Source organism: Geotrypetes seraphini, chromosome 1 (assembly GCF_902459505.1).
Source record: "Geotrypetes seraphini chromosome 1, aGeoSer1.1, whole genome shotgun sequence".
Classification (NCBI taxonomy): Eukaryota; Metazoa; Chordata; class Amphibia; order Gymnophiona; family Dermophiidae; genus Geotrypetes; species Geotrypetes seraphini.
The window spans coordinates 450,048,474-450,074,371 of NC_047084.1; the positions used below are offsets into that span (position 1 = coordinate 450,048,474).

A 25,898-nucleotide genomic window follows, 5' to 3' on the forward strand; every position below is an offset into this window, starting at 1 on the left:
TGTTTCTGGCTGTGGGTCTTGATAAATTTTACATTAAAAACAAATTACAAGGAGGTCAGATAAAAAGAAAAGGTACATGACAACTATTGTGACTCAATAAATGATGTCAATGGGCTCCACACCCTTTCAAATGCACTACTATACCCTAACATTTCAGCATTCATTCTTTCATATTTGTAGCTAGAACATAAGTTTGCCCACCAGAAAGTATAATTAAGTTTATCATAACTCTTCCAGTTGCGTGTTAACATCCAGGCAGGGAGGGAGGGAGATGGGAAAACATTATAATTATTATTCATTATATCTATTTTATTGAAATTATACATGTGGTTTTATTTTCATTAGTTAAGGGGAGGAGGGGGGTGAAAATGTTTGTTGTTGAAATATTTGTATATTTAAAGTGCTTTTGTTTGATTCAATTATGTTTAAATTCACTGTTTTGCACTGTTAATAATTGAAAACTAATAAAGATTAACCCCCCCCCCCAAAAAAAATTACAAGATTTACCTGAATTAATAGTAGGTTTTTTTTGAGAGAAAAGGCATATTTTATGCGCGACTGATAAAAGTCTCTCCTGCTAACAGCAGGAGAGTGTGTGTGGGGGGGGGGGGGGTTTACGGTGTTTTTTCTGCGCATGTGCCCATCAGAAATGGGCACATGCAAATATAGAAAATCTTCGCTACTGTCCGCCAATCTTATTTACATGCACAATTTTTTAAAGAATGTCTCGGGTTTTTAGATTTGGATGAAGAAGGGTACAGTTAGAAGGATATAGATAAGGTACGATAAAAAAAAAAAGGGATAGAGGGGTACAGATAGAGGACTACTACACAGGTCCTGCGCGAGTGGACTGCTGGGCACAATGGACCTCTGGTCTGACCCAGCAGAGGCACTTCTTATGTATCAAAATGGCTGCGTTAGCAGACCATCGCTTTTTAACAGGGGTTTTTGAGAATCCTGGCCTCAGAGTCCATGACTGCAGAGTTTTGGAAGGAGCCATGGGACACAAGACCATCACCTAAATGACTGGACTAAGTAGGCTAGAGGAGATATAAAAGGAGAGGAGACAACATCCCAGGGTATCTGAGTAAAGACTCATCAGGCTAGTTTCCAGCTTTGCTTCTGACTGAGTGGAAGCCCAAAAGAGCAGGAGAGAACTGCAGCCCTTTGCCTCCCACCCCTATTCCATATCAGCTCCTCTGAAACAGGCCTTTTTCATGTCATTTAACATTTCTTCATCATCTTACCTTTCCAGTTGACTTGACCCCCTTCCAGACACAAAAGTAGACCAGCACCCAACAGGCCACAAGGCACAACAGCACCTCCCAGTTTATCGTCCCCACATCGTCCAATCCACTCGAGATCTTTAGCACCTTCCGGCTGGTGAGAAAGAATGAGACTGTGAGCACAGCAAAGGGGAAGAAAGAGTTGCCTACGCTGAACTCTAAAATGGTGATGCCAAGGAAACAAACAGTAACTTTCCTATAAGAAAGAAATGCAGGACACTTTCACTTAAAGCCAATAAGGCTAAATGGGTCATGAGGGGCAAGCTGAGCCAGTTGACATTCTGCCCCACTCTGTGCTGGCATTTGGACCTTTTTCTTGCAACTGGATCTGCAATGAGGGAACAGAACAAGGAGTGGTTCAAGCTGTGCCCTGTGACTTGATCATCTAGTACAATGTTCTTCAACCACCGGTCTTTGGACCGGTGCCGGTCTGTAGAAATTTTCTGCCGTTCCACAGGGCGGCACGTCCATCGGGCAGAAGATAGTGTTCTTCAGCCGCCGGTCCATGGTGCGATCAACGCAGCATCTTCGGGCCGGTTCCCTGAGTACTGCAGTGCACAAAGCTGTGGGAAAAGGCTCCTACGCGCGTCCTGCGCCTGAACCGGAAGCCTTCTCTCTGATGTCGCAACGTCAGAGGGAAGGCTTCCAGATGAGGTGCGCGGGGAGCCGTTACCCACAGCTTTGTGCACTGCAGCACTCAGAGAGCCGGCCTGAAGACGCTGCATTGATCGCACCGTGGACCAGCCTGAAGATAACAACGGGGGGCAGGCCAGAAGGCAAGGCACAGCATGAAGGGAGAGAGACAATAACGGTAGGGGGAATGCTTTTATTTTTTTTATTTAGTGATTGATTTACATCTGCTGTCTGTTCAGGAAGAAATGCATTTGTTTCTTTTCCTCTGGGGTTGTACTGCTTGCAGAGTCTTGCATCTTAGGGTCTGTTTGTAAATATTAGTACTTTTAGTTTTTGGTCCTGCATTTGCCTGGAGTTATCCATTTTCTGGTAGGAACAAATGTTGAAAAGCATAGTGTGCTTTGTGTATTTTAATTTTGTGGTTAATCATTATGTGTTGTTAATACGATTATATTGTGTATGTGTGTGTATATATGAAAAATGAATGGAAAAAATGGTGTTACAATTAGTACTATTATGGGGGCGGGGTCTGGGGCAGATATTGGGTGGAGATGGGCACGACTTAGCCCAATGTTCTTCAACTGCTGGTCCGCGGACTGGTGCCGGTCCACAAAATAATTATTTTATTTCCGCCGGTCCATAGGTGTCAAAAGGTTGAAGAACACTGATCTAGTAGCCTTCATGAGGTTCTATTCCAGTGGTCTTCATTAATTTTTAAGATAGGGCCACTCTGTATTCTAATGAGCTGAAGGAGCAACAACAAATATCTTCCCATTTAGGCCATCACTTGCTTACCAATGAGTGTTAATGATATCCCTCCTCACAGCCTCAAGGTGGTGGGCATTTCCAAATTCATTCTCTTTTGTCTACTGAGAAATGTCTCATCCTTTAAGCATGCAGCTCTTCCCCCCTATCCACTTTCTTTTTTCTGTCCTGAGCCTAGGTAGAGAGGCAGAGTAGCAGGGAAAAAAAAATCCTAGAAAGACAAGGGGGGGGGGGGATCCCAGAGGTCTTCAAGGGCCACCATTGACCCCTGGGATTTGCACTGAAGAACACTGTCCTATTCAATCCCTCTTCATCCCTCATATGACCCTGAATGACTTTCAGTGCCATATCAAAAGAAGGGAACCTATATACTCAAAACTGACACTGTCAGGTTTCCAGGGCAGGAACAAACCACCATATGAATTGTTGATGAAGTATAACTATCCAGAAGTCATCAATGTTTCTACTGCTATAGTGAAGACGACCTGTCTCTCTCCTTCTTACACTCCCTCCCCTCCTATCTCTCCCTCTATCATCCTCAAGGTTGGGACAGACAGATGGACTTACTCCCAGAACTCAATGACAGGCGAGAGCTTCTCTGACAACTCATCACAGGTCAGGTTCCCAAAGGTGGAGTTGGCACTGGTGCTGCCGTTGGCACAGTCCTCATGCCGGAAGATCTCCACGCAGTCAGGCGAGTTCCAGGGGTTGCCGCAAGTGGACCAGGGCAAGGTGGCATTGAAGGACTTCACCAGGTAGTAGACACCCCACGCCAGAATCATAATGTAGTAGGTGTTACAGAAAAAGACAATGACCACAGATGCAATGCCAATGCCTGCAGAGTACAAAAGGGAGGTACAGCTGAAATTATTCTAGTACATACATACAGTCACAATAACACTCACTGCCTTCCATAACTATTTGATCTATGAAGAGGTGATAGGCTCCGGAGTAATCTGAGGAAATACTTTTTTACAGAAAGGGTGGTAGATGCATGGAACAGTCTCCCAGAAGAGGTGGTGGAGACAGAGACTGTGTCTGAATTCAAGAGGGCCTGGGATAGGCACGTGGGATCTCTCAGAGAGAGAAAGAGATAATGGTTACAGTGGATGGGCAGACTAGATGGGCCATTTGGCCTTTATCTGCCTTCATGTTTCTATTTTCCCTAGGATATACTTTCCTATTGCAGATTCTTCTACAGATCTCACCATATCGTGGTCGCTTGATATAGTAATTGCAAACAGTCGTTTAAGTGTTACTCAGGTGTCTCGTTTCTAGAAATTTGCTACTGTTGACAATCCAAAATAAAGTGAGTTTTAAAAATCTATCCTTGAAGTGTGATAGAATCAGTATCAATTTCTAATGTTTAGAAAAAAAATATTTTTTATTAAGAAAAAAATTATCAATGAACAGTATAAAGTATGCAAAGTGAAATTTCCACAACCGAACAAAGAAACAGCAAACTCTCCCCCCCCTTCACAAATCCCATCAGCATCAACAGATCAAGCATCAACATATCAAAAAATCACAATCGAGACAATCCAACTGCAGATATGTGCCAAAATAAACAGCAGAAGTCCAAATGTTCAACCCCTCACCCATCCAATCCCGAGTCTGGAAGCACAAGTCATCAAAAGGACACAAAGTCTCAGCGGGAATTTTGAATATTTAATACCCAGTCTGAACAAGCAGGTCAAGATAGTCACAATTAGTAATATGTGTAAGCTTGAAATCTTTTGGTGGCCCTCAGAGCTTTCTCATAATCACAATGTGGCCCTTTACTTGAAAAAGACTGGCAATGTGGTGTTTGCAGTCCCAAATTCTCCCCATTGAAATCAGTTTTGCAGGTCTCATGACAGGATGGGATGTCTTAAAACCAGGAATGGCCCTGCTATGTGCATGTGAATATGGAACGGGTTTGGTGGCATGTTAGATAGCGTGGGGGCAATTCTACAACAGGGCACCTAGAATTGGGCGTCTGGAGGGTGCACAGTGTGAGCATTTTACACCGTGTCTGGAAAAAAAACAAACAGGGCCCCTTACATAGTTTCAAAATGCTTTACAATTGTTTAAACATTTACTATGACCTTTGAAAATACTTTAGTGTAATGGATTCTTTTCTTAGTTAATTCATAATTTGTGTTCAAAGTGTCCTTCTTCAACCTTGATGCATTCACAATGTCTTCGATGCCCCTGAACTGTTGGCTCAACGAATTCTGTGATTTCAATAATTAAGAACCCCACTGTTTTGTGAGCTGTGTGTGCTGGAGCTCCAACTTCTCAAATTTCGGGCAGAAGTTTCTGCTGCAGTAGGACGTTTTGGGGTTATTTGGAAAAAAAATTTTCTGGACACCATATATAAAGCAACATAGGCACCCACTTTCCTTTATAGGATGTTTTCAAAAGCAGGTGTTAATTAGGGTTACCAGATGTCCAGGAAGTCTTTTTAGAGGACTGTCCGGCTGCCCGGACGGATTTCCAAAACCCCGCAGTGTGTCCAAGGTTTGGAAACCCTGAGCTCGGGTCAGCGTCTGGGGAGTGCCTCCGAGCATGCGTGGATGTGATGCGATTACATCACATGCATGCGTGCGACATCATCACGTGACATCTGCGCATACTCGGAGGCCCTCCAGATATGGCCCAAACTAAAGGAAGACGAGGTTTGTGTGGGGGTATGACTGGGGGCAGAATGGGTTGGGACCGTGGGCAGGACTGGGGCAAGAAAGTCTGGTAACCCTTGGTATTAATGAACCCAATATTTAGGCCATCGAGCTAGCTAAGTATGAGCACCTAAATGCGGAAAGGAAAAAGTGTAATTTACAGTATTTTGTAAGGTACAGGTGTAAGTGGGACCTCTACCTGTATCCTGCCTATGCTGTACCCCTTTGTACGCTCCCTTGAAAATACCTGCTGTGTAAGTTAATGGGTGTATACAGAATAGCACTTAGACAGGATCTTAACTAGGATTTATCCGGCACCTTGTTTGGGTTTTGAAAAGCTTCTTCTTTGGGACCAGGTTGAGGGGCCGGGGCGTGACGTGGACGGAACTGGATGGTCCTGGGGGTGGGGCTATGGGTTCTAATTTTATTTAATTAAAACCTGGTACACCTTAGCTGAACATACACATATATATTTGCTGGCATTCTAAACATTTACATTACATTAGTGATTTTTATTCCGCCAATACCTTGCGGTTCAAGGCGGATTACAAAAGAAGTTATCTGGCCATTTCCAGAGGAATTGAAGAGTAGAGCGAGATGCTACAGAGAATTGGGATGAGTCTTAAGGTGTTAGTTTGTCTTCAAGGATGTCTTGAATATGATGGTTTTTATTTATTTTCTAAACGATTTGTAGTCTGGAGTCGTTATCAGTAAATTGGAGAGCTGGTAGTCTAGTTTTGCTGCTTGTGTGGCTAGAAGGCCATCGTACAGTTTTTTTTCATTTGACGCCTCTGATTGGGGGATGCGTGAACTGTTTGTGAGTTCTCCTGTGTCTGGTTGAGGTAGTTTGGATTAGGCGGTTGTTTAGATAGGCTGGGCTGACTCCGTTTATGGTTTTAAATAGTAGGCAGTAGAATTTGAATTGTACTCTTGCTTGTATTGGGAGCCAGTGTGAATCTAGATACGCCGCCGTGATGTGGTCGTGTTTCCTCAGTGAATAGATAAGTCTTAGCACCGTGTTTTGAACTGTTTGTAGTTGTTTACATGCATATAGCACAGTGGTCTCAAACTCAAACCCTTTGCAGGGCCACATTTTGGATTTGTAGGTACTTGGAGGGCCTCAAAAAAAAATAGTTAATGTCTTATTAAAGAAATGACAACTTTGCATGAGGTAAATCTCTTTATAGTTTATAAGTCTTTCCTTTTGGCTAAGCCTTAATAATAATATTGTAATTTATAGCTAAAGAGACATATGATCAAGAAACTGTTTTATTTTACTTTTGTGATTATGATAAACATACCAAGGGCCTCAAAATAGTACCTGGCGGGCCACATGTGGCCCCCGGGCCGCAAGTTTGAGACCACTGATATAGCACATGCAACTGTTATTGCCAGGGTTATAGATTTTCCCCCTGAATGCCTGTGTGTAGGATTACCAGATTTCTTCATTAAAAAAAGAGGACATGTACCCCGCCCCACTCTGCCCTGTTCTACCGTAGTCCTCCCCCCCCCCCATGAACCTCATCTCTTCTTTCCAGAGCTCAGGGTCACATTAGGAGGGCCTTTGAGCCTGCACCGATGCAACACAATGACATTGCACGTTTGCATATAGGGTTCCCAGATTTTCTTGAAGGAAAATCCTTACCCATGGCCCTGCCCCCAGGCCCGCCCAGCTCCACCTGCGTCCCGCCCCCCAGCCCTCTTAACATGTTTGTGCGTCAGGACGGCATCCACGCATGCGGCGTGATAAAGTTGCGCGCGTGTGCGTGACATCACTGCGCTGCATCCGCGCGTTCGTGGATGCCGTCCCGACGTCAGAAGCTTTTCAAAAACCCGGACAAAGTGCCGGGTTTTGAAAAGCCGTCCGGACCCCCGAATATGTCTGGGGAAATCTGGGCATCTAGTAACCCTATGCGCATGTGTGTGACATGTTTATTTTACATACCACATAACAGCCTAAAAGGATCTAAGTAGAAATCAATGGCTTTGTGGCAAGTATTAAATAACAGTCCAAAGCAAGCCAGCTATCTTGCCATGTATAACTCCAAATGCAAAGAACTAAACTTTGATATATAGACACTGGGGATATCTCAGAACGCTACTCTGAAAGATATCAGCGTAGCAGCACTCCTCACTGAGTTCACCCTGTGTATATCAAACCTAATATTTTTGAATGTTAGAACGGCTGCAGAATGGAATGGTGTAAGCCAACAGTTGCAGCACTAGCCTCGTCCTGAAGAAGAAGGCGAAACGCGTTGGTGGGGAACAGTGCGGCCACACAGTTGATATATATAAGATAAGTGCATTATCCATTAGTGAATTTTTGAAAATGGAATGCTTTAATAATAAGATGAAGTTTTTATAAGCAAAAATGATGAAGAAATATTTATAAAATTAATATGTTTAAAGAAAATTTTCATGACAAGTTACGAGTTGAACTATAAAATATAAAAAGAAAAAATATTAGGTTTGATATACACAGGGTGAACTCAGTGAGGAGTGCTGCTACGCTGATATCTTTCAGAGTAGCGTTCTGAGATATCCCCAGTGTCTATATATCAAAGTTTAGTTCTTTGCATTTGGAGTTATACATGGCAAGATCGCTGGTTTGCTTTGGACTGTTATAAAAGGATCTAAGCCAGTGGTCTCAAACTCGCAGCCCTCCAGATACTATTTTGAGGCCCTCGGTAGGTTTATCATAATCACAAAAGTAAAATAAAACAGCTTCTTAATCATATGTCTCTTTAGCTATAAATGACAATATTATTATTAAGACTTAGCCAAAGAAAGATTTAGAAACTATAAAGAGTTTTGCCTCATGCAAAATTGTCATTTCTTTAATTAACTATTTTTTTCTGAGGCCCTCCATCTACCTACAAATCCAAAATGTGGCCCTGAAAAGGGTTGGAGTTTGAGACCACTGATCTAAGTGGTTTACAATACACAATTCATATTCATCAAGAAAATAACTTCATGCTCAGAGGCCCTCCAGACACAACCCCGAGCTTGGGGCCTTCGAAAACCAGGACAAACTTCCAGGTTTTTGAAATCCATTCGGGCACCCAGACAGTCCTCTAAAAAAAAAGATGTCTAGGTTTTCCTGGATATCTAAACTAAACTAAACCTTAAGTTTATATACCGCATCTTCTCCACAGATGTAGAGCTCGGCACGGTTTACAAGAACTTAAATATAGGAAGAGCAGAATAAAGGGTTGGGGTTGCATAAAGGGGGGAAGAGAAAGGGTAGGGGATGCGTGAAGGGGGGAAGAGAACCCCACCTGCATGGGGATTCTCTCTCTTCTCAAACCACCAGGAAATGCCAAAGAAAAAGCTGAGCACGGGGAGGGGGGATGGGTAAACAAGTCATTAAAAACCTTGTTTCAATTACCTATGAGGCACTTCTAGATACACTCACTAGTTACCTTGTCAGACATTTTTATAAAGCAATTCCAGCAGGCCCTGGCTACGCTCTGCTGCACAGTGAAAAAGCGTTTTTACCATTTGCAAAGTCTAGGGCTAAGGAGAGGACAAAAGACTTTCTGTCTACCCCAAAACTGGAAAGTCATTTTTAAACCCCCGTTCACTGACTATCTGTGCTTGATCTGGGGGGGGGGGGCAGTTTATTTCACCATGCTTCAGCTCTAATCCCCAGCTCTGTCACTGATTGTGTGTGACTTGAGGGGAGTCACTTTATCCCCAGCTTTGTCATTGACTCTCTTTGACCTTGGTGAATCACATTATCTCCTAAAACTAATGAATTATGCCCTATTGGAAATCATAGGAGGGACCTACCTAGACACTACCAGGTCTACCCACTGCACTCATACAAAGACCCACTCATTCACTTAACACACAAAAAACAAGAAAAAAAAAGTGGAGAAAAAGCCTCAGTTCATCTTCATATGGCAAAAAACTCCACTTATAAACAACCATTAAGCACCTTTTTCAGGATACTAGGATCCTTTTTGCTTATGGAAGGAACACGAATCTATGTGATATCTTGAGCCCTAATATGTTACCTGCAGTGGACAAGGAGGGTGTTCAGAATGGTGAACGGGGACACCACAGTTGTGGTGGATGCCCTGTATGCTCTCTGATGTTAAATATCACTGAATTTGTGCATCCGGTTTCAGGACAAAGGTTTAGGCTGAAGAGCAATACATCCTGCATTACAGAGGGGGTTATTTACATCATCATATGCCCCTGTCCTTTGTTATATGTGGGACAGACCTCACCGAAATTGAGGGTCAGATTACTGGAGCACAAGTCATGTATACATACTAAGAGAGTGGAAGAACCCCTGGTGGTGCACTGCCTTGAAGCCCAACATGCTTTTAGTTCACTGCAGTGTGTGGTGATTGATCATCTCCCCTGCTCTGTGAGACGTGGTGACTGGAGACGTCAGCTACGTCAGAGAGAACAAAGATGGATCTACAATCTACAAACCGTCCACCCAACTGGGCTAAATGCCCGAATTGAGTGGGCGGCATTCTTTGGTTGAAGCTGGCTGGGGATTGGTCTGACTGGAAGGGGGAGGAGTCTGTACTCCATTTTGAAGACTGGTTGCTTTGGAGCACTTGGAGAGCCTCTACAGTTGCTGGTGGAGTAGGCTGGAATCATTCCCCTGATGCAGCTCAGCGAAACGGAGGTTCCCCGTCGGGAAAGAGTGGCTGCGGCGCCAGGCAGGCTTGCACTTTTTGGATGCATGGAAGACAGCCTGCACACTGTCTGCAGCTAAGTGTTTGTTTGTTTTTTCCTGCTTACCATTAAATGTTTGAGACTCATATATGTGCTGCTTGCTTTACTCACATTTTTTGAAGTTTTGTAATTTGGCGTGCTAGATTTTTTTTTGAGGTGGTTTCACTGCTGAGTAAACTGATACATTTTGGACCTTGTTTAATGGATGTTTATAAGTGGATTTTTTTGCCATATGATGATGAACTGAGGCTTTTTCTCCACTTTTTTTCTTGTTTTTTGTGTGTTAAGTGAATGAGCGGGTCTTTGTATGAGTGCAGTGGGTGGACCTGGTAGTGTCTAGGTAGGTCCCTCCTATGATTTCCAATAGGGCATAATTCATTAGTTTTTTAGGAGTTTTGTATGTCCTTCCTGAGATTTTTGGGGGGAGTCACATTATCTCCCTGTCCCTCAGAGTTCCAGTATTAGCTCAGTCACTGACTCTGACTTTAAGTGAGTCATTTTATTTCCATAGCTGTCTCTTGCCGTGTGTGTTCTTAGGCACTCTTTTTTTTCTGCCTGTTTGACCTTTATTCTCTCCTGGTGTGCTGCCTTATCTCAATACCATTTACTGTAATTTGTGTAAAGAGTAAATGCCAGAAGAAAAAGATCTGTTCTGTTATTGACTTCAGATTTTCCTGTGTCCCTCTGAAGACTGAGAACAGGGTAATGGGAAGTCAGTGAAGAGAATGGAGCCGAGGATAATATGGAAGGCAGCTAGTCACCAACTGGCTCCGTCTTTTCAGAGACACACGATCCACTCCTGGTTTTACCCTCCAGCATGTAAGAACTTGTAATTCCTGCTTTTCTTAGGAAAATCAGAAATATAAGTAGTTTTTGTACTTGTATTTATTTACAAAACATCATGGCAATTTGCAATAAAACAGAATTGCAAATGTGTACTTATTAAGTTGTTTAATTTCAGAGTTAGCATCATATCTATGTTATTTGAATTTAGAGAATGACACAGGGATACATTTTTTTCCCTATCCCCGCAGGAACCCATTTTCCCATCCCATCCCGGCGAGTTCTTTTCCTGCCCCTGTCCTCATCTGCACATGCCTCAAACACTTTAAAATCATAAGTGTTCGAGGATTGTGCAGTTAAGGCAGAGCTTATAGGAATGGAACAGGGACGGGGAAAAATTTGTCCCCATGTCATTCTCTAATTTGAATGTTCTAATAGTTGTCCTTTAAAGTGTTTCATTGGTATTATACTTCAATTGATGCATAGATGTCAAGTTTGATAATGGCAGGACAGCACAGACTCAGCAACAAATCAAAAGCGAAGGAAAAAGCCTCAGGCAAGGGCCCTCCCACCTCCACTGAAAAGTGGTGATAGTTTAAAGGTGGCTGAGCGATCACCTCATCGGCAAAAAACCTTCATTGAAATTGAAAAGACTCTGCTGTACTGTTGAGGACATGAAAAAAGATAGATGAAAATTGTTTCAACTTATCTTCAGCTGGCCAGCGTTTCTCAAATCTGCTGCCTCAGGGTGTGACACCAAGTTTCCAAGTTTATTCAATATTTGATTAATCGCTTTTTCAACATTCTAAGTGATGTACATAGTATAATAATAACATAAGTTAATAGGGGGAGACTGACAATTTCATGTAAAAAAAAAAACCGAAAACAAAACACTTAAGACAAACATGGGGTACAAAGGGGAAGGAGAAGGGAAAGAAATACAATTTTGAGAAGGCTAAAGAAAACATTTATGGTAAACAACATTAGGAAAGGAAGAACAAATGGAGGCCAAAGTAGTACATATGAGATCTATAAAAAACTTTGGTCGGGTCGTACGTACTGGTTATCTCAGCTGTCAAATGCATCTTTAAAAAGAAAACATTTGAGCTTACTTTTAAATTTAACCAAATCTAATTCATCACGAATATTGATTGGAAGTAAATTCCAGGTTTGAGGTGCTGTGACGGAGAAGATTGAATTTTGCCGTGTATTTATAATTTTTAAAGAAGGGACTGTCAAAAGATGTTGATCAATAGATCTAAGAGATCTAAGTGGGGTATAGGGGATCAAAACTCTGTAAATAAAAGAGGGAGATTTACAAAGAAGACTTTTAAAAACACGACCGATCAGGCTTCAAAACGTGACACTGAGTTCATCTCCTGGACCCATAGAACTGCCCCCAGGCCCACCCATCCCCGCCAACACCACGCACCAGCCTCGCCCCTAGCCCTGCCCCCCCTCAGCCTGTTCTTGTCAGGAGGATGTGATGTGATGAGGTCACGCGTACTGCGTTGCATCCTCGCGTGCGCAGATGCCCCTCGCTACGCAATCTGCTTTTCAAAACCCGGACAAAGCGCCGGGTTTTGAAAAGCTGTCCGGACATGACCTCTCAAGAGAGGACATGTCCGGGTAAATCCGTATGTCTGGTAACCCTAGGAATGACGCGTGACTGGGGGCATGTGTCCCCTTTTTTTAATGAGGGAATCTGGTAACCCTATACGCAGGCATACGGGGGAAATCTATAACCCTGGCAGTTCTGTTTGCTTAGCAAGGTTTAGGTATCACCACCAGCAATGGTAGGACAATGCTGCCTAGGAGGGTTGGAGGAGGGAGGAAAAGAGCTGAGAAGAAATGACCCCCCCGCCCCTAAAACGGACTTCTGCTTATGCCCCTTATTATTAGGTTTCAGGTTGTTATTATCAGATGTACCTCAATGATTGCTTATATTTAGTCATTTTACCATATATTTATACTTATATTTAGTCATTTTACTATTGTTAATGCTATTAACAAAATTGTAAGTTTTATGTCAAGCTATCCTGCTGTACACTGTCTTGGGTGAATCTCTTCATAAATCCGACTAATGCATCCCATCCCAATAAATAAATATCTACATTTATTCCTCCCTCTCGTGTTACCCAGACTTTACTTGAACTCTAATTTTACCTTCAATCCCCATAAACTAAGGATCCTCTGTGCCTATGTCATGCTCTCTTGAATTGTGGTACTGTTTCTACTGCCTCCACTTCCACTGACTGCCCCCACCCCCCATCACATCCTTTCCTTCCACTACTTCCTTTCCACTTAAAAAATGCTGCTTGACTCTGGCGCATTGTTGTATCTCTGAGGTATCTGCCTTTATCATATATCCCCCTTCCCTGTTTTATACTTTGGGCATTCAAGGGGGTCCTCAAAAAGTTTCTGCACTTTCATATTTTAGCGCTAAACCAAAAACATTTTTTCTGATGGCATTAAGAAGTTAGTAGGACGCTGGGAAAAATGTATCGCAAAACAAGGTGATTATGTGGAAAAGTGATGTAATTTGCTTCTGAGATATTTAATAAATAATGTTTAAAAAATAAAAGTGCAGAAATCTTTTGAAGATCCTTTGTATATATGTTTGTCCGTCTTATAGGGGGGGCTTATGGTACAGACCCTATATCACTTTTATAGCTCTACTTTGAATTGTGTCAGCAATAATTTGTATAAAAGTATTATTTCCTTATTTTCTGCTGGTCACACCCCTCTCCCTGTTTATCCTTGCGTTTGTCTGGCCCTCACCACCACCCTGTCATGTTATTTTCCAATCACTCCAAGATCCTTCTCTCATTAGGTGCACACAGCCCTCTTTTCCTCTCATTCCATAACATTCCAAAGGCTCCAGTTGAACAGCACTTTTCTAAAACTCAGTCCATTTTTGTCAGTTTAGTGTCTGACAGGTAGCGACTTTTGGATTAAGTGAGTTTCACACAAAGTTATTCAAACACCGTGGACTCTGTAAGTTTTGGCACAGGAATAAGCTACAATAAATGAATCTTGTCTTGTTGAATGAAATTAATCACATAGCTCAAAACTGAAAAAAAAATGGACTGAGGCCTAGATTTTCAAAAAAACTGAGTAAAAGCCTGACAGGCTGCTATCGCTGTTGTTATTGTAGCGAATTAAAAAAAAAAAAGCGAGTCATTCTCCAAAAAATACTCATGCAAATGAGGTTGGCGGAGAGTAGCGAAGGCTCGCTAAATTAGCATGTGCCCATTGCTAGTTATAGTGATGGGCACATGCACAGGATAAACGAAAAAAAAACCCACAACAACAGTGGAAGAGAGCCCAATGTCTCCCGCCGTCAACAACATTCAATCCCCCCCTCAGCGGCGGGAGAGTTGTCCACACTCTCCCGCCACCAACTGACACACACCACCAGCAGCGGGAGAGATGCCCAGTCCCTCTTGCCCAACCGAAACACCCCCCCCCCGGCTGCCATCCAACAACCAACACCCTCCCCCCCTCGGTAGGTGAAGCAATGGTAGTGACATTGGTGGCTGGGGATTTTGGCAGGCAGCCGGGGGTGGGGCTGGGGCAGGCTAAGGCGGGATTGGGGACAAGACTGGGGTGTAATGGGACAGGGATGGGTGGAACTGGGCGGGTCTAGGGGGGTCCGGATTTTACTTTAGTAAAATCCGGTAACCCTATGTAATATACATAAGATGGCAGATAAAGGCCTGAACAGCCCTTGCAGTCTGTCCAACAAGATAAACTCATAGTATAAGATATGATGTGATTCTACATGTGCATATTTGATCTTGATTTGACCTTGCCTTTTTCAGGGCACAGACCATAAGAGTCTGACCCCCAACTACTGAAAGTCCCACTCCAGTCTATCCAAATCTGTCCAACCAATGATCAAGGCACAGACCATAGAAGTACGTATGGTACTTTTGGTTCTGCTAATTCCATGTGAACTGTCTCTTCTATATATGTACAGGATAGACAGAGGAATACACAGAAAGAATGATAAAGAGAGAGTGGACATTAATATTAGGGATGTGCATTCTTTTGAAATAATTCCCAAGTTGTTTTGTATCATATTTTGGCTCAAAATGATAGGAAAATGCTCCAAATTTGTTTTCCCCTTGACCAGGCTTCATTTGGCCATACAAAGTGCTTCTCCTCCCCCCCCCCAAAAAAAAAAAAAAAAATTTAAAATTCAGGGTCTGTTGCCAATAAAAATTGTTTTAATTTTTACCTTTTCTTTAGTAAATCAAAAATTTTAAGTAAATACAAATTATTCCCCCCTCCCCTTTTACAAAGCTATGTAAAGCTTTTTTAGCTCCAACCATGGTGGTAACAATTCCGACACTCATAAAATTCCTATGAGCATCGGAGCTGTTACCACCACGGCCTGCGCTAAAAAAGCCTTATGCAGCTTCGTTAAAGGGAGGGGGGAGGAGTACTGAGTTGGACTGGTTCTTGGGGACCGCAGCTTCCCTTCCGTGCTGGCGGGACTGCATTGTCTGCACTGTTGGCTCCTTCCTTCTGGTGCCGGAGATTGTTGCGCACCACTTTTCTGGCGAGCCGGAACCAAGGACGGTTGACGGAGGCTGTGTTGTTGGCTTGCATCAGTGGGGCCTGCCTGGATGGTGTGCAGCGTCGGATGACCTTTTGTGGCCTGCCTCTTCTTCCTGGTTTTTTTGCCTTCTGCTCTTGGGCCCAGATTGCAGTCATTGATTCCTTCACCTCTGGCAGGGGTGGCCCCACAGCCCACCATCACTTCTCTGTGTCGATCCTTCCTTGCAGATGTGGAGCTCCATTGATGATTGGACTTAGCACCAGACTGGAATTTATTTTGCTCAATCTCCAATCTCTTAAGCTTATTTGTATATTTTACTTTTATTCTTTTTATTTCTTTTATCTTTTATTTTTTTTATTATTTGAATTGTACCTTTCCCTCAGAATTCTTGGAATTTTGTTATATCTTTTCTATTTTAATAATTGTTTACTCAGGTACTTTAGCTAGATTGTGAGCCTTCAGGACAGATAAGGAAGTTCTAAGTACCTGTATTTTATTGTAAACCACTTAGATCTGTAATATGCTTAAGCGGTATATCAAGTGTTAATTAAACATATGCAGCTATACTTCACAAAGTTAAATGTAATACAAAGTAATACAAAAAAAGATTTGCTTTTAAAAATTAAAACTAAAGACCCTGAATTGGGCTGGAAGACAGCATGGAGTTTAAAAGGTTTGCCAAGCCTTTCCTCCTAGACCAAACGCTGGGCTTCTTCCCACTATTTTTATAGCCTTTTTCCATGTGCATTTTGTCAATATCAATGTATTACCTTGGTTTCATGGTACCCAAATTCAATTCTCCTTTCTCCTTATCTCTGGCCCCAATGTGAAAATATCTGCTGACACCGTAAAGAATTATAAGGCCCCCGAACTGTGGGAATCTGAGGCCCGCCACCCTTTCCGATCTCTGGTTAATCTGTAAAAGCATGTGTCTGGCTTATAAAATTTTCTTATAGGTGCCGAAAATCTGACATGTCATGGGGCTTCACAGACCTGGAGAGACTCCCTGTTCTCTGTATTTCCAAGATAAGCATGACCAGAGTGCTAAATATATATATAATACCAATTATTAATAATTTTATAATTCACTCACCCTTTGTTGTAAATAGTATGCACCACAGACAGTATTGCTCCCAAATGGAAAATAATTAAAAAAATGAAACCCAAAGCAAAATGAGAATTCCCACGAGTGACATGGGGAGCTAAACAAAATGAAAATGTTGGGGCTGCACACCCCTAGTTCAAATGTACAGCTAGAGAGATGTAGAAGGAGCAGCCATATCTGAAGTAGGGGCAGATGGCAGGATGTTGGCTCCTGCCTGACTAAAGTCTGACCTTGAAAGAGTGGAGCAATGTTCCATACTGCGATGCTCCCGGCCTTCATGAACTGTCCCAGGGCAACCTCCAGGAAGAAAATGGGGATCCCACCAACTATGACAAACAGCAGGTAGGGAATGAGGAAGACACCTGGGGGAAAGGAAGACAGAGAACACATTAAGAAAATTGACAGAGAGAAAAAAAAAGACTGCTTTTACCATTTAAGGCCCTGGGCAAACCTTTGTGTATGGACTCCCTTTAAATTTTCCCATGCTGACTGATAACTTTCATCTTCTTCCCATACTTCCCTCCTCACTTTTAATCTGAAGATGCCAGCCTCGCTGTCACATCTATCCTCCTATGCACCCAGTGGTCTCCTTCTTCCAACCTACACAGCACAGGCTGGCTGATGCAAGCACACCAGGGCCAGCTTAACCTGATGAGCAATGGCTCAGGGTGCTGGTAATAAAACAGCCAAAATCCCCAGCTACTGATGTCACTACTATTGCTCCACCTGGTTCAGTGGTTAAGCTTTCTCTCCACCACCACCCCTTTCCCCCAGATTCAACATATCTTCCTTGCTCCCTCAGTCCAACATATCTCCCTTTTTCTCAGAAATCCCAGTGCAGCCTCTCTCTTTGCTGTCCCCCCTTCCCCACTGGTCCAGAATTGCTCCCTCTCCTTTATCTTGCCCCTCCACCCACCGTGCTGTAAACTTTACCTAGGTTGCCAGCACCAGCAGCAAGAAGACAGACTGCCTTTTCCCAGCTCTGGATCTTCTCTCTGTCATGTCCTGCCTCCTTTGATGTCATTTCCTGTGGGTGGGACATGGCAGAGGGAAGACTCAGGCACTGACAATCGCGCGGCCTTAAAACAGTTCCTGTTAGTGCTCTGAGGGGTGTGTGTGTGGGAACCCCCAGTAAACTTAAAAGTGTTCACGCTCCCATTGGGGGGGGTGTATGGGAAACCCCCCCCCATTTACAGTGGAAACTGCCATTTTCCTTCGTTTTTTGGGTATTCGGCAGCTTTCAGTATAGTGGGAGGGGGGTTCCACCCCCCCCCCAACGAGAGCACAAAACACTTGTAAGTTTAGTGGAGGATTCCCCACACACACACACACCCTCAGAGCGCTAACCGGAAGTGTTTTAAGGCAGAGTGCATAAGTCATGTCAGTGCGCGATTGTCGGCACGTTTTTGTCCCACGCGGTTTTGACGTGTCACCATTGGCTTCTTGCTGCTGCTGCCACCAGCAACCTATGTAATTGTAACCAAGGTTAAAATAGTTAAAAGTACCTAGGGTGGGGTGCCTCTGAATTCCCAGGTAGCAATTGTGGACCTATCCTATTTCAGGCCATGTTTGAAATTTTGGAGGGCTGGAGAGGGCAGAGTGGGCATCCCAGATAACTTTTGAGCCTTTCCTGATGTTTGGTTGAAGCAGGAGACAATAACTGAGGCTATTTCAGGGGGTTCAGGAGAGCCGGATCATATGCGTGATATCATCATGCATAGATGCTTAATGATATCATACCGCCACGTTCAAATTCAGCCCAGAGGAGGGGGAAGGCCCGAAGAAAGGCCTGGGAGGCCTCAGGAATTTATAAAATAATTTTTTAAAAGGAGGCGACAGGTGGGGAAGGCCTGGAGAGGCATGTCCAGGGTGGGTCCCGTTGTTGCTGTGAAGGACACTATCATGCCATTGTGCCTGCGTGATTTGCATATTAAATGCTAATATTCATGTTCCGGAGGGTTCAGCGAGCTGTAGCCCTCTTAAAACATTTTAATTTATTTTAAAACATTCCTGGTTGGTTTTAAATTATAAAAACTATTATATTAAGGTTCTGAAGGGTTGTAAATATGAGCCCTAGTGTCAAATTAGTCCCAATTTCAGACGGGGTCTCCAAGATTTAAAGTGGCTCATTTTGGGATCTGAAAATCTCTAAAAGTAAAATTTTCTATGAGTTGGAGAATTAGATCGATATGTTTAAAACCAAAAGTGGAGGTTTAAATTAACATTTTTAATTAAAAATTGAAATTAGAATTCCCAACTGTTTGAATCTAAATGTAAGCTTATACTTTATTGGTTGGCTCTGCTTGTAAGTGCTTCTGTTGAGAAGACAGTTAGAGAGAGAACATAAGAATTACCATACTGGGAAAGACCAAAGGTCAATCAAGCCTAGCATTCTGTTTCCAATAGTGGCCAACCCAGGTCCCAAGTACCTAGCTAGATCCCAAGTAATAAAACAGATTTTATGCTGCTTATCCTAGAAATAAGCAGTGGATTTCCCCAAGCCATCTCAATAATGGTCTATGAACTTCTCTTTTAGAAAATTATCCAAACCTTTTTTAAACCCTGTTAAGCTAACTGATTTCACCACATTCTGCAATTGTGAAGAAGAGAGGAGATGTTTTGTAAAACTGCTGTGTGTGAGATATTTCTGACTGGAAAAGTAGGAGTTTCTGAGTTATCTATGAGAAAAATTGATTGGAATTAATAAAGCTGATATGCTTGTATTGAATGTGAAGATTTGAAATGGGGGTGTTTTGTTGTTTTGTTTTGGGGGGGGGGGTTTCTTCACTTTTCCTTCATTTATATTTCAAATGGGAGAAAGAGGGTAGGAGCACATGTTTAGTTCAGAGAGTATGTTTAGAAAGGGAATGTAAGCCTGGGAAGGTTTACAGTAACAAAATGTTATTTTATTTCAAATGTTTTGACAGTTAGTATTAATATCTAAGAGAAGGAAAAATTACTGTGTTTTTAAAAGTCTGAATCTAGTTATTTTGAATCCTTTCAGAAAGTTCTGCTGAAATTTACAACTGATCATCAAATTAACTTTAACTACAACTAAGTAGTATAAAATAAATTTTTGGGTCATAAAAGTTCCTCAGGAGAGTAAAGAAAGAAAATCCTCATAGGACAAGTAATGATTTTTGAGAACCCTGGAGTGATATACTATATATATATATATATATATATATATATATATATATATATATATATATATATATATATATATATATATATATATATATATATATATATATATATATATATATATATATATATATTCTGAGTTTGGAAAATGGAAGAGTGAGAGTGATTTTGAGTGGTGAAAGGACAGGAAATTAGTGACAGTATAGCCAGGAATTTTAGTCAAAGGGACTGAAGTTAATTTTATTTCTTTAGTTAACTTTTTTTCAGTAAAGTATCCTGTTAGGCAGGCTTCTACTCTAATATACACACCTTAGAGAAGAACAAAGGAAAACCAACCCAAGCATAGAGAAGAACTGAAGTTCCAAGCAAGCTTGAAGACTTCTGAGTAAAGGTTTATGGGACTGATGATAATTTAAACCTTTTCCTCTTGTTTTGGGGGTTACCTAAAATTGACAAAACAACAAACATACTTGTCTGAGAAGTGCCCTAAATAGATCTTGCTATAGGGGAAATCTGTAATCCTTATGGTTTAAAATTTAGAAAAAACTGAAAACAGTATGGAGCTCATAATCAAAATGGAAATACATCTAAAAACCCGCTCAAGACGGCATCTGGATGCCCTAGAAGGCAGGTCGTCCAAGTGCCTAAAATGTCCCTGGATACATCTACAAACGGGGTTGTAGATGTATCCAGGGACATTTTAGGCCTCTGAATGCTGCTGTGCGCCCAGAGCTGAAAGGGGTGTTTCTGGAGGAATGGTGAGGGTGAGATTTGGGCGGGACGTGGGCCAACTTAGACTTAGTCATACTGCAGGGATAATTGAAAATTTTACGAGGCTGCCTGGACGGAACTTATACGTTGTGATTTAAGCAGTCTAAAACCAGGTCTAAGTGCCCAGAAGTTATTCAAAGTGACCAGATAACCACTGCAGGCACAAAGTACAGACCTCCACACACTCCCCCTAATGACCACTCTGACACCCTCACACTGCCATAAAAATCTGAATAAAAACGTATATATTTGTCTCCAGAACATCAGTACCTGCCATAGAAAAGCCTAGTAGAACTGCACAGAGGTCTCTTAAGTAGCCTGGGGGGTGGGCTAGTGAACCATAGAGAGGATGACCCAAGCCCATAAGACAATCTAACCACTACATTCATGGTGGAAAATTTAAGCCAAACAAAACCCTACTGTACTGCCATATATGTAGCACCTGCAGCCATAAGGGCTATTGGGGTTGTAGACAGGTGGGTATAGTGAGTTTTGGAGGGGCTCAACATTACTTATATGGGAGTTCTGATGAGATGTTTATGTGGCACCCTTTTTGTGAAGTTCACAGCAGTGCCCTGTAAGGTGCCCTATTACTCTGTTGACATGTCTGGGTGGCCAGCCAGTCCATCACACTGCTGGCCCCTCCCACATCCAAAAGGTCTTGTTCTGGGCGTTTGGGACTTGGACGAATATTTGGACAAGAATATAGTATAAAGATAGATGTAGTGGCGGTCTGGACGATTAAACACTTGGACGATTTTTGAAAAAAGTATACTTTAAACGTATTTTTCGAGAATAGACATTTGTACCCTGCCGACTTTGGGCTATTAGCACCCTTTGTACAAATCGGACTTAGACATAAGTTTTGATTATGCCTCTCCACGTGCTTATATTAGACTAAATAATGCTGGCCAGCCAGGGTTGTGAGTTATTAATTGGAAATATTTAAAACAAATTTGAACTTTTGGGCCCCCTTTTATCCAGCTGCATATGGGTTTTTTTTTTAAAATCGCAATCTCCGCTGCTCGTAGGAAATCTATGAGCATCGGAGCTTTTACTGCAGCGGTCTGCAATAAAAAACAAACAAACCCACAAGCAGATTGATAAAAGGGGGCCCTGATTTGTTATTATAAAAAAAAAGAGGTTTTGAGTGCAATAAAAAAAATTATTGCACTCAAAATTGTATTTGGGTTTATAAATGATCCTTATCTAGTCGTTGCTAGACATTTCTTCAATTTTATTTTACCAATTTTGAGAAGTCATTTAGGTAAGCTTATACAGTACTTCTATAACACCAGTTCACTTTCCCTGAAAGAATCCTGTTAAGCCCCTTGGTACTACAACTATACAGATTTTAGCAACAGCAGGGAAAAATCTCAGGGTAAGGGTACCTGGTTACATAAAGTTTACAGGACAGTAAGGGGAGGGAAAAAAAAAAGAGAGTAATGATGGACCCATAGGCACCAGCTCTGTGGGTGCCGAAGCATCCCCAATATTTTTTTGCAGCACTGTAGAACTGCAGAGGAAAGCAGGCAGTAAGGCTATATCTCTGCAGCTACTGCTCCCTCCCCCTGATAACCTTAGCCAGCCAATAATCTGCAAAAGAGGCAGGACCAGTATCTTAGGGAACACCATTGGTCAGACAGTCCTTAGCCAGCCAATAGGCTGCAGGGGAAAGCGGGACAAAAACTTGATGTCTCCTAAGCTACTGGTCCTGCCTCCTCCTGCAGCCTATTGGTTTAGGGTTACCAGATTTTACCCATGGCAAAGAATCTGGAGTGGACTCTGCAGGCAGAAAGGTGGCCAAAGGCCTGGAATCTGTGAGTGACAGAGTAAGTGCTGCAGTGCAAAAAGGGATGAGGAGCCAGTCCCGGAAAACAGGAATGTGCCTGCAGCCAGGAAAAGCAGAGCAAGAAAATGATCTAAGCCTGTGGTCAATGTGGAGTCACAAATTGAAGACAAGTTAAATCTACAAACAAACGGAAGTCTCACCTGTAGAGGGAAGTGAGAAATGGGAATCAGTAAAGAGATAAGTGAGCCAAACCTGCATAGAATGGCAACTAACTAGGGAAAAGTGCATTGGACTTAGCTGGGGAATGGAGGTAATAAAAGACTGGGAAAAGGGAAATGAGAAGCGGAACAGGTTAAAAAGATTTAGGGAGTAGAGCAATTAAATTTCCTGTCTCCAGATATAAAACATCAAATGGCTATACAGAAGAAGAAAAATTAAAAAGTACAGAGGGAGGATGGAGGGGGGAGATGAAATTAGGGATAAATTAAAATAAATTAGAGGAATAGAGTATGGTGTAGATGGGCTGACAGAAAAGAGGAACTGATTGGAGAAAAGTGCTATAAATGGCTTGAATGGAGGGAGGGAGAGAGAGAGAGTATGATGCTGAGACACGCTGAGAGGGGAAGAGAGTGGCAGGACCATAGTTTTTGATTTGTCCATGTTCCCTGGCCCTGCTCTTGACTCTGCCATTCACTACCAGATGTATTTTGCTTTTGTTTGTTTTGTTTTTTTCCATTGCTGGGCAAGGAAAATTTGTTGTGAGTTATGAGTTGAGCACCCCTGATCATTTCCAAAAGTTGGCTCCTATGGCTGGATCCATAGGATGAAAGGCGTGAAGAGGAGAGACCAGGCTGAGATGTTGGTGGGTAGAGATGCTAGATCAAGGGAGGGAACAAGAGATGCCAGACGCATGGGGGAGGGAGGGGGAGCACTAAAGCAAATTGACTCAGGCTGGACACCATAGTCCTTGAACCAGCTTTGAAGCACACCTGCATCTTCTTCCATGTTTGCTTATGTTTGATGTACCGCATTATACTAGAATGCAGTTCAAGGCGGTTTACATAAAAAAGTTAATTAAATTGGAATGAAATTCCATCAAATAAAAAGGAAAGATACAAACTAACAAAATTTAAAATACGGTTAAAAGCAGAAGTTCAGTATCCACTGGTCTTGAAGAAAAACAGAATCAATCTGTAAATGCCAAAAAAAATATGTTTTCAAGAGTGCCTTAAATATTTTAATGACAGCTCTTTGAGCAATTGAGGTGGTAAAACATTCAACAAGAGAGGTGACTGAAAAAAACAAGGCTGTGTTTCACGTTGTTTCTAAATGAACTCTGGTACGGAATGGCACAAATAAACACTGCTCATAAATAGGAAAACTACAAGATGATGTTGTACTTAAAAGATCTGCCAAACAGGATGGAGATTGCTCAAAGACAGCTCAGTGTGTTAAAATAAATAGCTTGAATTGAATTTGAAATCAATTGGGTAACCAATGTAGTTTAAACAAAATGGGAGAAACATGATCAAATCTATTTGCTTTAAAAAGAAATATTGCAACTGTATTTTGTACTAGTTGTAAATGCTTGATTTGAAGTTGCAATACTCTAATCGTGAAAAAAGCAGAAGCACAATCAATGAATGGATGGTATTAAAGTCAAAAAGATAACTAATGGATCGGATACATTTGAGAATGTTGAAACCTCTTTTTTTATAACCTGTTTAAAAGTCAATTCATTAACAAAAATTACATCCAGATATTTGAAACACTTCATTGGTAGAATTTGGTGGTTCAATAAAGAAATAGGAACGGATGGGGCCCATACAAGTTAGAGATTTAAGGCTTCATGCTCTTTATGGCAAAGAGGGCTGGCTTGAAGGCTTTATGCTATGGGCAGGGCCAGTGCATGGGGTATGAGGTACCCAGGTAAATCTTCAGCTTTGTGCCCTTTCCAAAATTAAGTTTCAAGCTCACAGGACCCCTGGAATTTTGAAAATCAAACTCAAGAACCCTTTCAGGACAATCCTGTGAAAATACATGTAGAGGCTTCTAAGGTTCTGGCCTTTGAAGACAGCAGAGCTCCCTAGTGCCTCTACTGAAGTAGTTAAATCGCTTGCAGACTGCATGAAATTGTTTAAGGACCTTGGGAGACTGGAAGAATAGGCTCCTAGATGGAGGGTGAAATTGAATGTGGCAACTGCAAAGTGAGTTACATTGGGAAGAATAACCCAAATTACAGCTGCACGATACTAGGTTCCACTTTAGATGTCATCATGGACAATACATTGAAATTAGAGTATGACACGGTGACAAAATTCATCACCGTTCCCGTCCCCGCGGATAACCGCGGGAAATAATCCCATGTCATTTTCTAGTGTCTATTTCAACCTCGGTCCTTCTACACCAGCACTCTTCAAAGCAAAGCTTGCGGGTCAGTGGTTTTGGCCATTCATACTCTGATTCTTATGTGAGCCAAGGATAATGAAGCCATTGTGACATCACTGATGTGATTGGCTCTTAGGCCCTGGTGGAATGAGGCATTATGACATCACGATATCTGCTCTGGATACCAGAGACTGTCATTCTGTAGTGTCTGTTTCAATCTCAGTCCTTCTACACCAGCATTCTTCAACACAAAGCTTGCTGGTCAGTGTTTGTGCCCAATTATACTCTGATTCTTCCCTTTCTCCTTAAAGAATGACATGAAGATGGTTTCCCGCGGTTATCCACGGGGACGGGGATGAATTTTGTCACCGTGTCATTCTCTAATTGAAATCTTCTGTTCAGTCTTCAGTGATCAAAAAAAAAAAAGCAAATAGAATGTTAAGGATTCTTAGGAAAGGAATAGAGAAAAAACAAACAATACCACAATGCCCATGGTGAGACTGCATCTTGAGAATTGTGTGCAATTCTAGTTCTTGTATCTCAAAAAAAATATAGGGCTCCTTTTACTAAGGAAATTACCGTGCGCTACGCTTCTAGAACTAATGCAGCTCAATGCTAGCGTTATGGTCTAGTGCGCGTGGCAATTTAGCACACGCTATTCCGCGCGTTAAAGCCCTAAAGCAGCTTAGTAAAAGGAGCCCATAGTGGAACTAGAAAATGTACAAACAAGGGGCGACTCTTATGAGTAAAGGCTGAAGAGGTTATGTTTCTTCAGCCTGGAAAAGAGACAGCTGAGGAGAGATATGATAGAGGCCTATAAAATCCTAAATGGAGTGGAACAAGTAAACATGAATCGATTTGTTTACGTCCCTCTGATGCAAAACGTGTTTGCGTTTTGCATCAGAGGAAAGGTTTCTGGATTAGCCGCGGGCAGCATGTAGGAACCACTGCAGGTGACCTGAAGAAAAGGTATGCAGGCTGGAAGAAAAAGGAGGGAAAGAAAGAGGAAAGGCTTCCAGATCAGCTGCCAGCAGTGTGTAGGACCTGCTGCTAGTGACTTGTAACTGCTGGGTGGATGGGCCTGAGCCCAAACTGGGCAGGCAAAGCTCGTCTAGGCCTGCCTGTGACTACACCCCTGAATTGAGTCACACATACAAAATACAGATCCTTATCAAATAAGAGCGTGCATGTTCACAGAGTCGAAATAGAAAAGGTAGACAAAAATAACCATGGCATTGAATTTCTGGAATCGCCACGGCCCAGGGTCTCGCGAGCTGAATATCAGGGCCTAGTTGTCAGATTCCAT

At 42.2% G+C, this 25,898-nt stretch overlaps 2 protein-coding genes across 3 annotated transcripts in view; one reads left to right on the plus strand and one right to left on the minus strand.

The window, feature by feature from the left end:
* The window catches only part of PNCK (pregnancy up-regulated nonubiquitous CaM kinase), a 267,950-nt gene that overhangs the window by 96,952 nt on the left and 145,100 nt on the right, over positions 1-25,898 (plus strand). The window lies entirely within an intron of this gene.
* The window catches only part of SLC6A8 (solute carrier family 6 member 8), a 141,314-nt gene that overhangs the window by 89,771 nt on the left and 25,645 nt on the right, over positions 1-25,898 (minus strand). For both annotated transcript variants that reach the window (XM_033920998.1, XM_033921006.1), the window contains exons 2-4: positions 16,728-16,859; positions 3,252-3,519; positions 1,248-1,380 (exon numbers count right to left, since the gene is read on the minus strand). In XM_033920998.1, coding sequence (XP_033776889.1) covers positions 1,248-1,380; positions 3,252-3,519; positions 16,728-16,859 — 533 coding nt within the window. The remainder of the gene's footprint in view (positions 1-1,247; positions 1,381-3,251; positions 3,520-16,727; positions 16,860-25,898) is intronic.